The sequence below is a fragment of the Styela clava genome, chromosome 9 (genome assembly GCF_964204865.1).
Source record: "Styela clava chromosome 9, kaStyClav1.hap1.2, whole genome shotgun sequence".
NCBI lineage: Eukaryota > Metazoa > Chordata > Ascidiacea > Stolidobranchia > Styelidae > Styela > Styela clava.
In genome coordinates, this window is record NC_135258.1 from 16,953,036 (window position 1) to 16,973,149 (window position 20,114).

Below are 20,114 nucleotides of genomic sequence, written 5' to 3' on the forward strand. Positions count from 1 at the left end.
GACAGTTTTGGTTTAATAAAGCATTATTGGGAAAATTCATTAGGAAATGGTTGTCATGCTTTTGCTGATTAACAGAGCAATAATTTTAACTTTCATTTATTACAAACAACAGTCTGTATGTAATGTTGGCGCTTTTCCAAGAGCCAAAGTAATATCTATCGCATTGTATCCTTTTAAAATAGAGCATTGCTTACACTTCACTGAGACCATATTTGATTCGCCAAGCTTATGCTCTGGCATAACTAAGACACTTAGCTCAGACACACATTTTAGAAGTTATTTGCACACAAGATAGATATCCAATAAGAGGTCCATAGTATGAAAGGGCCAAGTAACCTGATCAATATTGAAATCAAGCATATGTCTATAGGTTTGTCATCATGTATTTCCTCTCAAAGATAAAGAATGTAATGGAATATTTCACACTTGTTTCGTCATCAATAGTATCTGAGTAAGTCTGAACTCATCACTAACCTTGGTATAATTTGTGTTGGAAGCATCTCTGAATGATAATGAGTTTTTCCTTTAGTACATCTCAACCATCGAAAATGATTTGATTTGTCAGAATCATAAACATCTTGTTCTGTATAGAAAATTTCTATTATAATATAATTTCACAGTATATCTTCATTTAATTTGTCAATAGCCTTCACTGAAATCATAGTGATGTTAAAGCCATAATTACCCATATGGACAGATCGTTGTTTGCTATAAAATATATTATTTACTGGAAATGTTAGTTTAGAGTCTTGTAAAATTCATTCAGATATAATAAATAATTCTTTGATGTACCGGTAGTTATTTTATGCACCAAAATCACATATTATATTATGTCATCTTTCAAAATCCTTTGCCATCAAGAATCATGAATGTGGCTATGCCTTATCGAACTACAACTGTACAATAACTATGTCGCAATTAGTTTTTGGTTTTCATTCAAATTTAAAATAAATTCAATAGTTGCAGTAACTCTTGACATTTCAGTAGAAGCCTGAAACTTTGCTCAGAGATGAGTATCCTCCACTTCATATTGAGTGTAGAATCTTGCATTGAGCAAATCAAAAAGTTGTGATATTTTGACAAAAAAATATAAAAATCATATACGGTAATTAAAAGCAATTTCGCTCATCTTTTCAAGTTAATATATGAAAACCATTTTAAACAGCTTTAAATTCTAAATAAAATTATTAATAAACATTTGTCCTCTGTACCAACCTGACTCTGTTTTCTCCATTCTCCTTTCATAACAATCAAGACAAATACCAAATCCACATTTCCGACAAACCCAATGCATATTAAATAATGTTGTTTCACATACATCACACATTTCTCTGACACTTATAACAGGCCTTTTCCAATATATTTGTTCTGTTAAAAAGATTGGAATACAATCAGTCGAATGCAAAACCAAATTAACCAGGCAATTTGCATGCCAATGAACTCAATTCATAATCTCGATTTAGAATCTAATTTTACATTAGTATATTTACATTTTTGTCTCAGGGAATTCCAGTCATGTCAAATTCACCATCTCTCAATTGCTTCCTTGATCATATTGACTTAAAATTTTCCTGATCAAGCATAAGTTGGCATTTATTGGTGCATAATTCACTGCCATAATTTCGCAGTTTCAACAGCATTTAGAATTTCAGTGACTGTCACTTTTTGCATAAAAATAAGTCTCCTTTACAAATGGTTGGGTGAGTATATGCGCAAACTTGCCTTGACCAAAATTCAGAGCTATGTGAAGTTAATGACATTTGAATTCATTCATATTCAGTAATTACTGCGGGCAACAATAAGTAAGTGGGGCAGGGGAGAAGGGGGCATCCAATTAAATCAATGTATTTCAATTCTTCTTCAAATATGCATGAAGCTAAAATACCTGAAAAGACCTCATCTGGCCAGTCAGGGATAGGCTAACCAATTTCTAATTTACAATAAATGCTTAGTTTCAGAAACAGTTTCTAAAGAACCTAGAGAAGAAAGTCAAAAGGCTGGCTTCATTAAAATTCAACACCAGTTGGAAAAGTTTAACAAGTCAGCAGTCAAGTTACCCACCCTGTGACAACTATGAGTTCATCAAATCTATTGCACATACTTATCTCCCAAGGGATTCGAACCTGCGAATTGGTGTTGCAATCAGGCGAATCCGGCATGCTTATAACCACTAGCAAGTTGCGCCCGCAACCATAATATATAGTATAAAACGTAACTTTTTTAGCAAAGCAAAGAATATGGTTTCAAAACTAATTCTAAATTTGCAAGGAAATCATACAATGATGCACTTATAGACAAAGTTAAATAAGCTTATTATTAATACAAATCAGTATATATCAGGGCCCAGTAATTGTTTAAATCCTGAATAGTTTTGTAAAGTGAACTAACCGTCTTTTCCAACCCATGATCTTGCTTTTTTCTCATGAATAACAATACTACAGAATCTTTTTGCTATGTGTGTCAGTAGAAATTGACTCATGGTATCGTCCAATGGATCGTTTGGACTTAAAATATCTGTACAGTCTTTGGTATCTTCCCAAAAGCAAGGTTTTTGAGGCAGCCATAATTGAAGATCTTTTTCTGTGCATTCTTCAGGAAGAAGAAAGCCAGATGTACATAACAGCTTATCTTTAAACCTCAATCTGTGATGAACAGATGAAAAATAATTTCAATTGCAAATAGGAAAAAGTTGAAAATTTATCAAATAAATTTAAAACATTGATATGTGAAAACTAAAATTTTCTAATAGCAATTGCTATTGTATCAATGAAATTTCAATTATTTAATATAAAATTTGATTCTATCTATATGTATCAAAATCATGAACTGGAATAAAAATATTTACAACATGTATTACATTTTTCATGGCATTGCATCTTTTACACTATTCAGAAAAAGATTTGTTCAAAAGAATTCATATTCCAATAATCAGAATTCAGAATCATTTATCATTCCTATAGCCTATTTCACATGAATTCTATTATGCAATATATCATAGAAATTTGATAAAACCAAATGAGTTACAGAATTTACAGATAGAAATGAATTCCAATACAGCAAAATATCCAAGTGTGAACACTCCTACTTGTGAGCAGTATTCGAGTGTTTACTATTCCAAAGTAAATAATGTGTACTAAACAAACAGGTAAACAAATAATTGAGAAACTTAAAACACAGATAAGGTACAGAATCCAAATGGAAATATAGTTAATTTTGCTAATTCCTTTAATAAATTGCACAAAACTATCATTATATCCAGATTGAGCATTCATTTTATGAAAAACTAAATTAGACAACTTGAATTTGTAATTATGGTACAGAAACTACAGCTTAAAAGTCATTAAACTAAACCTTTTAAGGATAAAAAAAGAGAAAAAAACCAAAAAAAATAATGAAGAAAACAAGTGCAAGTATCCCTGAAGAGAAAAGTAAAACAAGACTTCGAAATTCTAAGGAAATAAAATGCACAATGCTTCAAAAATTAGAATAAAAAAGTACTCACTTTCTGAAACCATAGAATCTACAAAACACCGCCATATTTTCATTTTGTTTTGCTGATCTGCATTCTCTACATTTGCACCAACTGTCTTCACCAAATATGGGTCCACTCATCTCTACTCCATACATTTCTAAAAAACAAAGCACCAATGAGTCTACTTAAAAATGGCTGAAATACCTCATTCTTCAGGGCTATATCTCACTACAAAAGCGTTTCTAAGATTAAGCAAAGATACAGAAAAAATAATGTCAAAGAATATTAGTCGAGTTCACTTCTTTAATAAACATTTCACATGTATATCATGACTGAAGTGAAATATTGCTTTTTTGCACCATTTCCCAGAATCTTGTTCATAATGACTTGAGTTTGATTAGTATTTTTTAAATTCAAAAAAATTGCACAGTATAATAATAGCATACAGTACTATTTATACACCTATCAAATAATACAATATGAAGAAAATTTTCACTAATAGTGCCTCATATTACTTTCGATTTTTCTTTTTAAACATGACATTATTCGATAACCAACTAAAGAAATACATCTTTAGTAAACAAACAAATGAATCGTTTTGACTGCATTTCAATACCAGTTGCAATTTTAAGAGCTAGCATAAAAAGACTTGGACTGAAGAGACTAATATCTGATAATCTGGTCATTTGGTCCCTTAGTGCTTGAATTAGTGACCAAGTTTCAAGGTTTGCCAATGAAAAAAAATTTCAACCTAACAATTTTGATATTGTCAATTCACGCCAGAAAGGTTAAGTGGACAATTTTGTGAGAGTCATAATGTATATTAAATGTCAGAAACTAGATTCCAGCAGAACCTAAGAAGCAGGGCAAATAGGACACCAGCAGTGAAAATCAATCTACCATAACAAACACTTGAGTTACTTATGCTTGGTTGCTACTTGACACGGTCTAACGAAAGAATTCTATACAAGATTTGTGCAAATAAATTGAAAGTATGACAAATGATTCCTATACAAAATAAAGGGAACAAAGCCATTGTGAATATAGATAATTTTACTACTTTGTACATCTCGTTATTTTCAAATGTTCAGAGTATCATACATTTGACTATCTTATGTCCTTCAGCTCGTAACAGAAAGTCATTTTTGATCATAGCATAAACTAGCTTCTGTGTCAAAAAAGATAGACAAAAGCTAGTTTGGTTCAAAAAGCCAAACCTGAAAAAAGACATAAGGCACTGCCAAAAATCAAAACTAAAACAGGTATAGCTTTGGATTTCAGACCAAAAGATGCATTTGTCAATTATGACAGAGGATCAAAACAATCAATTTCTGAAAATGTGATATTAGCTACTTTATTTTTACTGTGGCGATTTAGTGACAAAAAATGAAATGAATTCATTTGTTTTATTCAATTTTATGGGAATGGGAAATTATCGTTTACATGTTCAAATTGGCATTTCAAATTTGGACACGAAGAAGTTGAAAAATAAACAATTATGAAATTATTATCAACATACTTGATATTTCATGACATGGAGCATCTTGTACAAACGTATCTCCAGTGAGTTTCAAATACTCGCGTTGATCTCGAATCGTCAAGATTGAAAATGGTAGTTCAGCTAAAAACATAAATTTGTTAAAAGTGCATGTTAATCATTAGTATTGTTAGTAAAATGCCATTGAATAAATATGAAACTGATTTAAAAAAGCAAACCATCAAAAACAACTTATTAATAAACATTAATCAGTACACCCATGGAATGTTGTATTTGATCTATTTGCATTTTTGATATTGGGAAATATTTTGTAAAAGAAATTTCTCACACAACAATTTCTTTTCATTTGACTGCTGCAGAATCCCGCTAAAAAACAACTGGTTCAAAAATGTTTCATTGGTGCTAGAGGGATACCAATATCATGAACAAAAGTCTTCCGTCAGGATGGAAAATTTTCTGACAAACATTAGTGCCCCCCAAACAAATATAAACCAAGATCCGAGCATCTATTAACGAGCATTCTTGGGTATAGTTTCTATTGGGGGAAATTGAAGGGATCCAATATAAATCGTATAAACCCTACTGACCTACCTGCATCTTCCGGTCGTTGGTACATTGCGTTGTTTGCAGGGGCATTAGGATCCGATTGAAACTTTTTTCCGTTATCTATACACAAAATTGATTTTAAAAATGCACAACTGCTAGACATTCCTTCATTCACGCCATCGACAGCAGAAACTTCTTTTGAAGTTTTAGTAACATTGTTCTCTTCTGCCGCCTCTGACCTGACAACTACAGTTCTAGCTCCAAGTTCAGAAGTTAGATTTGAAGAATCTGGTATCGTTTGAGGCGTATTTGATGCAGTATGTTCCTTTTCTGTTTCAGGGAGAACTGCTTTTTCTGATATAACACTTTGTGTTTGTTGTTGAGAATTATTTTTCATTGAATTAGCATGATGCCTCATGCATTCAAAAATTCGATTTTTTATCGCAGTGTGAAAATCTTTTTCAGGACTTTTCGATGAAGATAAACATGTGATGCCGGGCGTGTCTGCGTTCAAAGGAACATCAACTTCAAGTTTTCCAGTTTCTTCATTCAATCTTGTAAAATTTTCAAGATTCCTCTGTTCCATTTGCTTCCTAAGTCGAGATGCTAAATCATCAATATATTGTGCTCTTGGATTGTTGTGATATGCAAAACCTAGAAGTTCTGTTTTTGTCAAACTGAGTGGTAATGTATATCCATTTGGAGGTGGTCTCAGAGGCAATGCGGTGAGCTTTGGATAAATGTTTGGAGTTTTGATTTTGACCTGTAAATTAATATTAGTAAGTAAAATAGTTTATATCTTGAATTTAGCTAAAACAGTTGAAGTGTTATCTTAAATTCAAAACTAGGGGTGGCTGAAACTGAGTAATTAAATAATTTACTTCCTTAATTATATTTTTAAATACTAATGATGGAAATTATTCTAGATTGGGTGATGTCCAACAAAGAACACATTATAAAAATGATTATTTTTATAATGCAATCATTTTAGAATACCTTAAAATATTCACAAATTACAAATATCGAATATAATAAATATTGAAATAATTTGAATGTTCGATTTGCTCTGGACGCCATTGCATAAGAACTAGAATAAATAGAATGCAGGAACGCACGTACCCCAATAGATTAGTATGCGATAATTTTTAAAAAGCAAATTTCACATTTGCTTCGAACATTCTTGTGGTTAACATACCAAAAAAAAAACAATCAAATACATTCAACCAAGTATTCAGCAACAATAAACAAAACATAAGACCTTACCTTAGCTGCTTTTGGGCTTTTTAGGTCTGGCATACTGTTCATCATATACAAGTTTTCAATCAAAAACTTTAGTGTAATATTTCGTTAGTTTACAATAGCCATTTTCTAAGAAAATAAATAAATATCACAATTGAACAGACACTACACAATGTATTACAAGCACATACAGTTAGGAGGGACATCAAAATTACGCCGATTATTACAGAATTCATGTGTAATTTGGAATATGCATGGGTGGTAAAATAATAATAAAAAAACAGGTCTAGATATAACAATTGCAACAAAAATTTTACTTGCTTGAATTCAATTAGCATTCCCAATAAGTCAAAAAGTAAAGTATGATTACAAATACATACCGTAATTCTGCATTTCTATAATCGGAATGCATTGCAGACAAACAATCCAGAACGCCAAATTTTGTGAATTTGAAATACTCATTTACTAATAAAGTTTTAATATGAAGCAAAATTGTGTAATTGATAATTATGAAAAAGTTTATGATATATATGATGAAATTCATACCCTTCCACCAAAGAAATTGACAATTTGACAATGATCATATTTTTACACAAATGGCCAATTTCATAATCTGGCATCAATCGGAAGCAAATTTTTATCAACAAATTTAAAACACAAACAACCAGGTCTCATATCACCAAAAATAAATTCTTTCCCAAGGTAATCGTAAGTACTAATCATAATATTGCTCAAATAGCTAATTTTCTTGAAACAATAATTCCAATATTCTATTTCTTCTATTTATATCTTCAATAGCATTTTTAATCACAATGGCAATCCCACTTACTTATCTAACCATAAAGTCCATTCGACCATCCTGATTAGGCATTGTTCAAATTAAATCTGCAAAAACCCTACATCACTTATACCGCCAACCCAAAAGAATTTTATAGTACAAGCCTACTAGTGTTAATAATGTCATAAACGATTGGAAAAAAAAGAAGGCAACCTGCCTTAAGGCTTATTAAATAAATACTAAATTAATAGTACAGTAAGTAATCGTGTCAAATGAATCAAAGGAACTCGTAATTGACCACAAGACCAACCATACACTATTTTGTATTGTCACATTATACTTGCGGTAAGTTTTCATATAATTAAAAGTTCTTCTCTGAAGTACATTTTGATTTCTAACACTCTAAAAATCCAATTTTTAAAAATCTCAAATTTTGGATGTCGATTGGACTAATTCAATCACAATTAATAGTCTTTTATTAGTTATTGCTTTTTAACCTAACAATTCAACTTATACTTTTGACTTATTACAAAAAAAGAACCTCACTTCACTAAATTTTTAGTTGATTTTAAATAATAGTCATGGCTAAAATGTTGCAAAAAGGTTCTAAGTTAGCAGCTACGTAAATGAAAAAAATAAATAAATATAAAACGAAAGATTTTACGAAACAAAAAATATATCTTGCAATATTTGGGAATCGTCATCACATGGCAATGCGCTCTGTAATGTACTAACATTAATGGATGTTCTTAGATTTGATTCTTGCATGGATGGATGTGCAGGTAGTTTTGAACGCGACAACTCTTCTGTAACATAAAGAGAATCAGTTTCTAAGTCTTGAGTTAGCAAATGTAAAATTTGTTCCGGTGAGTTTCTAGTTTGCCGCAAAGTGCTGTTGCTTGAATTAGAAGATGTCAAAGTTTTTGGAGGAGTTGAATTACTGATACTTTTGGATGGAGAGATATAAGATACGCTTTCTTTCATTGGAATTGGAGATAGAGTTTGTATGGGAATTGATTTTTTCTTTAACGAGGATGGAGGGCCGGTTGATTTATCCACATAATTTCTAACAGGTGGAGATTGATCTAACTCTGGCTCTAAGCCTTCCTTCATGAGAAGTAACTTCCGCAAATTTTCTTGTTCTTTTTTTAATAATCTCTTTTTCTTTTTTAAAAACAATTTGTATTGTTGATCGGTCATCTGCAACACATCATCTTCTGTTAAACTTGAATTAGAAGTATGTTCGTCATACGCATCATTCACTCTGATCTCATCTGATGTTACTTCATCAGTGCCAGTTATAATGGATTCCGTCATCTGAGACGATGATTCTACAGGTTTTTCATAATTTGTCGAAGAGGATTCTGACTGTGCTTTAGACTCCTCCCTGGCAAGAAGTGTGGTTTGCTGCATGGTGATTAAATTTTGATAATATTGAAGCAATGTTTGGCATTGTTTTACCTCTTCCGCTAAAAATTGTTGCTTACTCATAAGAGCTCTTTTTTCTTCCTCCATTTGTCTTACTTGCATGACAAATTTATGTCTCTCATCATTGAGGGCGAGAACAATATTTTCTTTTTCTTCTCCAACTTTTGCGAGTTCTTGTATTAAGTGAGCAATTCTTTGTTTATCCTGGGGATTGAGATCTTTGAGAGTAACGCCATCATCGCTTTTAATAACACTATCTCCACCTTCCACCAATTTTTCAGGTACCAGTATTGACTTCTGTACTTTAGTACTACTTTTATTTTTCAAAGGTGTTTTCTCTTGTTTATTAACAGTGATATTTTTCGTATGATTCCGTATTTTAGATGTATCATTACTCTTTCTCCTTGACCTTCTATTTTCTCTATCACTTATACGCTTTGTTTTTGGTTCAGAGTCAGTTGCATCTTCCCAGAAAATGTCACTACAGGACAGCATGTTACAAAATAAATAATTTAAAATTAAACTGGCCTAATTAATAACCTGAAATTTTATACAAAAGAGGTAGTAAAAACAATATAAAGACATTAATGCAGTTAGACAGATGTAGTGTAGATAAAAGAAACTCAACAACATTGTTAATAGCGATTAATATCATTTAATAAAAGCTTAATAACGTATTATTACAGCATGATTTTAAAAATAAAAATTGAAAGAAAATATTTGTACAATAATACATAAAAGCACACCTTGTGATACAGAGATACCTGTATTCAGCTTTTATTAAATGAATTGAAATTTAGTGAATAATTTACCAATTTACATTTTACATGGTAAATAAATTCACAACTATCATATAATTTCATAAAAACATATTTTACCAACTTTGCAGTGACCAAACATAATTTTTTTCTAACATCGTAACAAAAAACTGTACAGAAAGATAAACTAAGGACATCAAGAATTACAGTAGTTGTGAATTCAAGATATTCAAAAAGAAAATTCAAAATACATTTCAGATTGGGTTATCCAACCAATTTCCAATTGCATTATTAAGGGGGATATTGTAGTTTATCATATTCTATAAAATGAGAGAGGGCATTTTAATATGTGCCATAAAATTCTGCAAAAACCTCAAACAATTAGGCATGGGTTAAAGATAATACATGTTTTATCTAAAGCTGATGCTGCAGATAACGACATAAAAAATTGAAACCAAAAAATAAAATTCTGTTCAGTGGTGCAAGTTATCATAGAAAGCAGATTAATTTATGGATACTGCACAACTGCAAATTATAAAATCACTAACTTCTTTGTACATACGGTATACATTTCTCAATAACAGCAGTTCTCCGTAACTGTTATGGGCTCTTTATCAAATAAAAACGAAGTGTACATTCCAGTGGATACATAAAAGCAAAATGCAAATTTACTACAATAAAAGTACCGAAATAAAATATATGACCAAACCCTTTATCTTTACATATTACCAATATTAAAACAAATATTATATGAACCAACAGACAAAATAGAAAACAAATGCAAAGTGTTACCAATGATGCACAAAAGAGATCACAACAAACAATCATTAATTTACAGAAATCAGTAGATATGAATGACATGAACCAGTGGCAAAAATTTTGCAACAAATCAGGAACACAAAAAATCTTAGAACTTAAATTATCAAAATCTATTTTTTTTTCAAACTTTAACGCAGGTATGAATACAATTTTAAAGTCTCTACATGGTAAAAATGAGCCTTTCTTAACCAGACAAAAGTGGAAAAAAGACAAAATTGAACGTACAAAAGTGCAAAAATATTTCAGGTTTTAAAGGAAATCTATATCCTATCTATATCTATACGATTAACATACATTTGCAATAAAACTTTTCTCCTTTAATACATGACATATTTTAATATTTTATCACATGTTTTTTCTTGGCAAATTGAGCAATACCGATTAAATATTGTAGTTCAATACTTATTATCAAAATTCACAATGACCTATTTATTTCAACAAATTGGCAAAATCTATTGAAAATTTTATCCGAATCCAACATTCAAGGCACAAAAAATAGCAAAGCAATAATACCTAAAGGAATATAAAACTTGATTATCAAAAATACCATTTCAACAATCAATAGCATTGCTATGAAACTTCTAAATAACATTGTAAAAACACCTGTGGCAAAAATTTACATTATTCCACATTTATGAATATGAAACATAAATCAACCACAATATACTAATATCCCTTCTGAAAATTTGCTTAGTAATGAGTTAATTCTTATCAAGTATATATCATACATAAATCGCACTAAGATGATACAATATATAAGCAGCCCATGCAAGACTGCTTCAATTTATTGAAATTCAATGTTTAATAAATGATTTGAATTACCATATGTTTCTTATCCGTGATACAAAGCATTTTTTAAGGAAATTGATTATGCACAAAAACATGGCAATTCGTGGCGTGAGTTTTACATAAGTTAACCTAAATAAAATATTGTTGTATTGATAGCCTTCATGAATATTTTCTTGATTATTGATACATTTTTGAGAAATATATTCCGAAGCAAAATGATAACATGGACGAAGCATGCTTGTTAACTTGTATATTCAAAATGAAATCGAGTCTTATTTCAATTATTCTGTTTGGAAATCGTTGAAATATATAGCCAAACAATAAAAGAGATGTATCATAGGTTTCATTAGGTACCCTTTACTGAATATTTTAGCTCGATTTTGTTCAGTCTAGCACTGCCAAGCATATTAATGTATTAATGTTGCAACAGAGAATTGACTTTCTTAACTCTTGGCAAAAATACCATACATAATATGAAAAGATAGAGAAATAAGCCACCGTGTTCAGAATGATCAATATATAGCAATCGAAAGTGCATGAGAAAATGATAAACAACTGAGCAAGCATATATGAAACAAGGCAGTTAAAGCATTTTATTTAATAAAATTGAAGGTAACATGGAGAGGTACTTACATAAAAGCATAATAAATTATCAAGTCCAGCACCTAGTGCGATTTCAAATATAAAAATTATAAAATGAAACAATGGGAGTTCAAATATATAAAACGGTTCATTAATGTTTCTACATATTTAACGCAGTTCACAGAACAAATTTGAACCTGGGTGATTGAGAAGTTGAAAAAAATATATGAAACATGAACTACATACAGAGCACCAGTGAATTTAGTTGAAGCAAAATTCAAAGATAAAAACAGACTAAATATTTTTCTGATGCAGTGGCGTAAATCTAATTTTACTAAATTGGATATTAGAACAGCCAGGAATATACATGAAAAAATTGGCAATATCGTTACAATGAGCCAACATGCAGTATTTGAACTAATCTGCATCAAATCCCAAAATTGAGTAAACTTTTTAAATATTTCCAATTTTAGAAAACAGCAACTATAGCCAGCATAAAAATCCTAACTTTTTGACTATTCATATTTAAAATCCGAAAACAATAGAAAATTTTTTTTTTGGAAAATGCAACAAAATATTGTATTTGTATTTTAGAGAAACTAAGCTAAACATTGATACAAAACTAACAGAACATCGCAAAAATGAAAACCTCTCAAATTATCTCATTAATTATACGAAGCAAAAGTCTAGTGTAATCTATCATGGAAAGCCAGTTTGATTTCAAAATTAAAACATCGAAAGAAAAATACTGTTATGTCAATGCAATGTGTCAAAAAAAAAAGTTTGAAAACATGATGTATGAATTAATATGAAAACCAAAATAAAAAAACTTAAATGTAGCTATACAATATTGGCAAAATAAACTGCTATAATTAATACGCTGTAGACATGTAATTTGTACCAACTACCAATACCAATCCCACAAAAACTTTCCTCATAGCAGCTAATTACTCAGATACAAAAATTTTACCCTAAGGATGTCTGCATCTGAATATTCGGGTACAATGGAATTCCAACTTCCAAGATCGAAATGAATATATTTTGTGAAATATCAAACCAAATTTAATTGAGACAAACCATGATTTTAACACGAAACAGTAAATTTTACTTAAAAAATACAGTAATTGTATTCTTATTTCAAATCATAATCATCTCGTTTAAAATGTAATAAAAATGTAGTATAATAAATCAGGTACGAGGGATAAAATAAAAAAAAAGCATGAAATAATTATGCATTATACACTCGTTTCATTTCTGAGAGGAAGTGAATGTGACCCGACAGTGTTCGTACTTCCTTTCAATTGAAAACTACTTTCTGAAATAATATTGTCATCGTCGACTATTGTATCATCATGGGATGATAATATTAAATCCAAATCTTTTTCCGATTCCTCTGAATTTATTACATTATTAGATTTGTTAATATTTAGTTTGTCTAAATTTTGAGTCTCCGTAACAATAGGTCTGTCTGAATCTGTCTTATCATAAAGTAAAAAAGGATTTGCATTTTGTAACTGCTGTAATGTTAAATACCCATGATTTTCTGATTTTGCTGGAACATTAGTCCTACTACCAACAACTGGTGATAACCTTTCAATGTTATTAGCTGTTGTTAAATTCGATGAAGAATCATCTATCTTTGTAGAGACATTTTCTGCTTGATGTAGGTTTCTTTCGACGCGGCTTCTACTTTTTTCACTCGACGTTGTGTCCCTTTCTCTTTCCGATAGAGTAGAATTGTGACTGCGTCTCATGTTTTGTTTCGCTCGCTTTGTGGCTTGACCATTTTTATCTGCTGCTAAACCTTTAAGATGACGATGTTGACCATTTGATTCTCCTCGTTTCACTCTTCTGTTAGGTTTGCTGTGAGATTTTTGTGTGTCATGTTTTTTATTAGATGGTGAATGTATTAAAAGAGTTCTGTATTTTGATGCGCTACTGTTATCAATACCATTCATATTATTCCCAGTACTTTCCACTCCATTACAATTCACAGATTTTTCTGGAGATTGTATTAGTGGACTCGCCTCATTGATATTGCCTTCTTTCTGACTTATATCCTCATTACTGGTGAGGGGATCTTGAGCATATTCTCGAAGAACGTTGAGTTTTTTCTGTCTGGCTCTTTTGTGTTCGAGTGCTTTTCTCATTCTCTGATATCTATTGTAGAACAAAGCATTGTCAATTTTCGGCTGTGTGTGATGTTGCATAACAACAGGAATCGTGTGCATGTTGTTATGTGCTATTTCATCAAAACTATGTTCCGTCATGCTAGAATCATGTGTCATGTGTAAATTAGTCATTTTTACAGGTTTATTATGTTGTTGGTGTGTGTGACCAAGATGTCCCGTGTGGTGGTTATGGTACCCATGATGGTAATGGTGTGAATCTGCCATGTAACTTCTCGAATTCATTGCCATACAATGATCGTGAGAATACGGGTGGTGCAAATGTCCATGACTGGGTGAATGACCTCTGAAACTAGCATTTAGAGCATGATCAGAGTGTTTGATAACACAGCCACTATGCATAGAAGTAATGGATTTGGCAGCACGCTCAATCTGGTGGTCCACGCAAGGTAAATGGCCACTTTCATACATATTTTGCATATTATGGGGTGAAATACCACTATTATCTCTTGATAATTGTCTGAAATTAACACTTCCACTGTGAGCTATTTGTTCATCTTCTACTGTTGTAGAGTTGAAAATAGTCTCCATTGTAGTTGGATCTGTTTTATCAGTGTACATTTGATGTTCCCTTTGGTTTTTCTTATTTCCACATGGCGTAGATGTTTTATCATGAACCGAAGAACGGAAATCATCTGCATGTTCACCTGCTGCATCAAAATGATCACTTTCTGTATTCAATGGTGCTGAAGTAGCTTGCGATTGTAAATCGGCATTTCTTTTGTATCCTTTTCTAGCTCGCTTGCAAGATGAACAAATGTAATTCCATGATGACCTGACATCTCTTCGACAAATTAAATGCTGTATAAGTAAAAATACACCCATTATTATCGCCATTACTGCATAAGCATATGAAAATACTTCACCAGAAGTTGAAGTTGATCCTTGTTGCCAGATTGCAAAATCCATGAATTCAGTTTCATATTGATCTTCATGTGAAAATTTATCCTGCATACCCGGAGCAGCAACTGACAATGCAGCAGCAACCCAAGTCATAATAAAGAAAACAAACAGCAAAGCAACACCAGTAAGCTGAGTTTTAAAACTTTGTTCATTCGAACGAGAAACTTGAAAACTGGGCGATGTCACCGAACCACCGATTACTGCATTGTTGACTTGTGTGGAATAATGAAGCGAACTATCTTCATCTAAATTCCTACTGCATATCGCTTGATACCGATCTCCACCATTTGCCACTCTTGTATTTCCTTGCCATGATGAACGTGCAAGTGGGGAACTGGGACTGTCATCTTGTCTGGAGTGTTGATTGAGGGCACACAATACTCTTATCAACAAAATAACACAAACCACTGCTATCAAAAAAGCAGGCAAGTAAAAGGCAAAAATACTGGTTTCCCATGACAACCAACAATACTCCCTGTGCTTCCCAATATCACCGCTATAATTTTGAACTTTGGCAGCAGCTGTGATTCCACAAATCACTGTTGGAATCCCACATCCAATAAGATAAAACCTTAGCATTGGTCTGGGTGGTTTTGGTTCAGCAGAAGGTGGTCTACTATGAATAACCAATTCTTTGTGAATATTTTTTGCACTAATTGTAATCCATAACAAAATTGACAATGATGCATAGTGTAGAACGATTCCACATGCCAAGCACATAGCTTTGTAATCTACCCGCCAAATCCCGAGAGCAAAAGCACAAGAGACAAGTAACATATGTCCACATATGTTAACAAGCATATGTCTAGAGTCTGACGATATTTTCAGTTTACTTGAACAGCAAATGTAACTCATTATAATTACAATGAGGCATGCATTGAGAATTCCTGTGCCTGCAAATACTGCTGGATGTGCCAGATTTGCCAATGACCATGGGTTGGAAGAATCAGCGACAGAAGATGGATCATATAATATCGTTACAACAGACAATTTCTTGCATCTAACATAGGTGTAGTTCCTGTTGAAACGTTGTGGCGAAGCTATACAACTCTCGTCTTTTACCCAACCACGATCTCGAGACCAAACTGCGGGACCATGAGATCCTGTGTGAGTAGTTTTAAATTTGAAACTAATTGGGTCAGAGAGATTAGAAACATTGCAACCACTAACTCCAGTTTCCAGAACAATATTCTGTGTTATTGAGTTTGAATTTCCAAAGGTTGTGTTCGATAAGCTGTCTATACTATCCAGAAATTTTTGTTGAAATAGGCTCCCATTTCTATAGGCAATGAAGTAAAGCTTATATTGGCCAGTTGGACTTTCTCCACATGAATTAAGAAGGGATTTTGGCAAAGACACAGAAGATTGCATTTCTTGGCGTTTAAATTGAGATGTCTTACATTCAAATTTGAAGTTTTTAATACCGCTTGAAACCTTACATGTCAATCCATTACCTTCTTTATTATATTGTGACTTACTCTCCATCATAAATCCACTCACTGCGATATTTTCAGAAGCATCGCTGAACTCTGCAGAAGATGTTCCTTTCAGTGCATAGCTTCTTACAACTTTCAAAATTTTATCGCACGCTCCAGAAGCTTTTTGTGCCTCTCTTAAAAGAGATGCATTGGCATTCATAGCATAGCTTGCTAATCCCAATATTTCATCGCCCAAATCATGCCTGTTGCCATGAACCATAACATCCATCAATCTTTCCATTAGCTGACTGATTAACTGGACAGTGAGAGATTCTGTGATGGGTGTGGGAACTTGAAGCAAGCCAAGATTCCTTATCAACTCCTGAACTAAAGATTCTGCATTACGTGATGTAATATCTTTTAAAGAATTGTGTATCAATCTAGTTGCCTTGCTTTTGTAAGGGCAGTGGTCATAATGCTCCAATGACCAATTCCCACTGGAACAGCTTCGATATGCCTTGTTAATATGCATTTCACCAGGCATACTTCGTGATAATGGGCATTTGATGGACTTTGTTATGCCAGATACCGTTGAGTTCCACGTAAAGTCACCTCTGTTATTTTCAACTTCCCTTCTAGGGCAGTAACTAGAATTATGACTTATGACTATAATTCTGATAACTCTATTTTCACTTCCATGTTCTGATGAAACCATACAACTCCAATTTCCACTGTGATTCTTAGAGAGATTTTTTATCTGTAAGAATCCCATAATAATTGGTTCATACTTGCTGATGGCTGCATTTTTTACAATCAGGTTTTCGTCACTCAGATTAATAGATATTCTGTTGAAACTCCAAGTTATTTCAGACGTTGGCAAATTTGTACCTTCACATTGCATAAAGAATTCATCACCTTCAAAAACTAATTGATGGGAATCCGGTGTTATTTCAAAATAGGGCAAACTTGATAATGTATTATTTGCATCACATACAAAATCATCCGTAGTCAAGCTACGAAGCGAACGTCCCCTCAAACTTAGGGGTAAGTGACAAGTTCCATATACTCTTACTGGAGGGTCTTTCGTATCGATCCAGATTTTGAAATCATGCATAAGGCAGTTGCAAACAAAATCAGTAGATTTCACATACAATTTTCTTAATTTTGGAAGATTCGAAAATGAATCTCCAGGAATTATGGGAAATATGTTTAAGGAAAGGTCCAGAACTTCCAGACTTGGTAAACCCTCAAACATATCGGCGGATAAATGTCCAATGCTGTTTGAACTCAAATTCAGTCGTGTCAAATTTGTAAAAATTGAAAACGATTTTGGAGATATTCTTGAAATTTTATTGTTTGACATATCCAACTTTATAACTTGTTTTAATATTTCAAGTGTGTGAAGTTTTTCTCCAAAAATATCTTTATTTATTTCTTTCAAATCATTATCAGTAAGATCTATGGAAAGTAAGACAATGTCGTCTGGAAATTCCGCATTAGCAAACATGTCAGCAATATTGATTCTGTGACAGTCCATTTTCTTGCCTTGTATCTTGGACTGTCGTGACTTGTTCCTGCAGCCGCATGACGTGTGGTAATTGAGAACACATCCATTTGACAGAGATGCAAGTAATAGGATCACAGGCAGTAATATCTCGGGGAACTCCATCATACTAATGATCAAGAAGTCATGAGCAGTTTAATGGCTGCCACAAATGTGTTATAGTTATCACGTTATCATTTCAACCATAATTATATTTAAACATTAATTCTAGGATAAGATAGGATTTACATATTTATCCCGGGGGAGAGGAAAGGCGATAAGACGGCTTAATCATATGGCGAACCACGGCCTCTCACCCGGTTACCAGTCCAGGTCGGGTATGGGATTAGATAGCCAGTTATTTGTTCTGGAAAGCATGGACTTGACTTGGACTTAATGGTGGAGGAAGCCGTAACCGACCAGTGGTTACGTGAACCACCCTGCGGCGGCGAGGAGTCCAGCAATGCTCTCGCACATGATCATCCCTGCATGGGATTCGAACCGGCGAACCCACGAAGGGTAATTAGAGATGCGGTGAGGAGCGTATTTCTAACGCTTAGCACGATAGCCACACCGCCGAGCCAATTCTAGAAATATAGTAAAATATTACACTATTGAAGTAATCTTAATCGGAGACGTTCACGTAAATCTGTTTGTTGGCTGCTGGCTAGTTGCATGCTTCTCCGCCATTCAGTACATGTACTGGTAGTCTATTTATAACAAACAACTTATCACAGAATACAGTCTTGTGTTTCCCTATTTTTTTTAAATCCATTTCTTACCATTACTGAATTACAGTAACATTCAGACATTAGTGACACTGCGGTACAGTACCGGTATCAAAAAGAGAGACCCGATCAGTTAAAGCGGTTTATCAACTAAACTTTGTCAGAAAAGTTAGGCCAGATATAGCCTATGTACGTAAAAGAGGCAAGTGTAAAAACTACTAAAGGCAATGTATGAAATAATACTAGTCTAAATCGTAAATATATACCACTACTAAATAATTGAAATATTTTTGAAATTGACTCTGGTCGAAGCGAAATAGTTTGGCTTCGGATTCCGGTACCGGCAAGTGTCGAATCGTAGCCTAGCCCTAGAACAAAATTATTTGCGGACTCATTTTCTGTCCTTTTTTATTTTGATGAATTTATATTGTCACAACGCATTCCGACAGTTCGATACTGGATTTCCTGCGAGGGCCTTGCAAACGGTATGGTACGGGACCGGTGTTGACATGCACAAATCAATGTTTAAGTTGCTTATTTTACTGTAATTCTATAAAAAAAAAAATTACTATTGATTTTTAATATTGGTTTGTGCGAATAAAATCTCTCTCGCTCTATGGTTAACCAATTAATGTTTCTCCAAGCATCGATTTCTTTGTTTATATCTATACCAATGACCATTCAGCATGAAGTACACGATGACGTAACAATGGCAATTTTTGCAGACGCTCGGACACATCCAAGCGGGACACATCGTTCACCCAGACCAACGACTAACATACCCAGACATAGATTAGATTCTCAAGCATTGCTATAAAGTGTAAACAATGCCTCGTTTTCGTGTTTTTTTCTCGTGATATTTGTAAGATTTCAGCTGTGATTACAAAAATTAGTTGTAAATGAAGTACCGTGTTTCCCCGGAAATAGGACCTACCCTTAAAATAGGACCTAGCATAAATTTTAAAAATTATTTTAATATAACGCGAATTTATTTTTGACCTAGTCGATAGCAAGAAATCTCCCCTACACGTTTTGAATGATTAATAACCTGTGTTTTGCAGTTATTTTGAATAAAAACGAATATAATTGGGTGGTTCACGTAACCGCTGGTCGGTTACGGCTTCCTCCACCACCAAGTTCATGCTTCCGAAAACAAACAATATATAAATAATCCCATACCCGACTTGGAATGGTAACCGGACGAGAGGCCGTGGTTCGCCATATGGATAAGCCGTCTTATCGGCTTTCCTCTCCCCCGGGATAAATATGTAAATCCTATCCTATCCTAAAAACGTGTTATTTATAAGTAAATAGATATGTCAATTTTCATATTTTGTATATTTGAAAATCTCCCAATTTTCTACGTTGTAATTTTGTTTTTGATAAATGGAAATATAAAACATCCCCCAAAAATAAGCCCTAGT

At 32.9% G+C, this 20,114-nt stretch overlaps 3 protein-coding genes across 3 annotated transcripts in view; all 3 read right to left on the minus strand.

The window, feature by feature from the left end:
* LOC120338873 (lysine-specific demethylase 3-like) overlaps nucleotides 1–6,949 on the minus strand; it is a 19,824-nt gene extending 12,875 nt beyond the window's left edge. The window contains exons 1-7 of the mRNA XM_039406851.2: nucleotides 6,780–6,949; nucleotides 5,562–6,279; nucleotides 4,992–5,093; nucleotides 3,503–3,629; nucleotides 2,389–2,642; nucleotides 1,216–1,368; nucleotides 475–583 (exon numbers count right to left, since the gene is read on the minus strand). Coding sequence (XP_039262785.1) covers nucleotides 475–583; nucleotides 1,216–1,368; nucleotides 2,389–2,642; nucleotides 3,503–3,629; nucleotides 4,992–5,093; nucleotides 5,562–6,279; nucleotides 6,780–6,824 — 1,508 coding nt within the window. The 5' untranslated portion in view covers nucleotides 6,825–6,949. The remainder of the gene's footprint in view (nucleotides 1–474; nucleotides 584–1,215; nucleotides 1,369–2,388; nucleotides 2,643–3,502; nucleotides 3,630–4,991; nucleotides 5,094–5,561; nucleotides 6,280–6,779) is intronic.
* Nucleotides 6,894–9,505, minus strand: LOC120338874 (uncharacterized). The gene has a single exon (XM_039406852.2). The coding sequence runs from the start codon at nucleotides 9,454–9,456 to the stop codon at nucleotides 8,194–8,196; it is 1,263 nt and encodes a 420-aa protein (XP_039262786.2). The 5' UTR covers nucleotides 9,457–9,505; the 3' UTR covers nucleotides 6,894–8,193.
* Nucleotides 9,502–19,061, minus strand: LOC120338872 (adhesion G protein-coupled receptor A3-like). Its single transcript, XM_039406850.2, has one exon. The coding sequence runs from the start codon at nucleotides 18,089–18,091 to the stop codon at nucleotides 13,145–13,147; it is 4,947 nt and encodes a 1,648-aa protein (XP_039262784.2). The 5' UTR covers nucleotides 18,092–19,061; the 3' UTR covers nucleotides 9,502–13,144.
* Nucleotides 19,062–20,114: the final 1,053 nt, after the last annotated feature.

Excerpts from the sequence above, each read along its gene's own strand:
- LOC120338872 (XM_039406850.2), bottom strand. The coding sequence starts at position 18,091 with ATGATGGAGTTCCCCGAGATATTACTGCCTGTGATCCTATTACTTGCA.
- LOC120338874 (XM_039406852.2), bottom strand. The coding sequence starts at position 9,456 with ATGCTGTCCTGTAGTGACATTTTCTGGGAAGATGCAACTGACTCTGAA.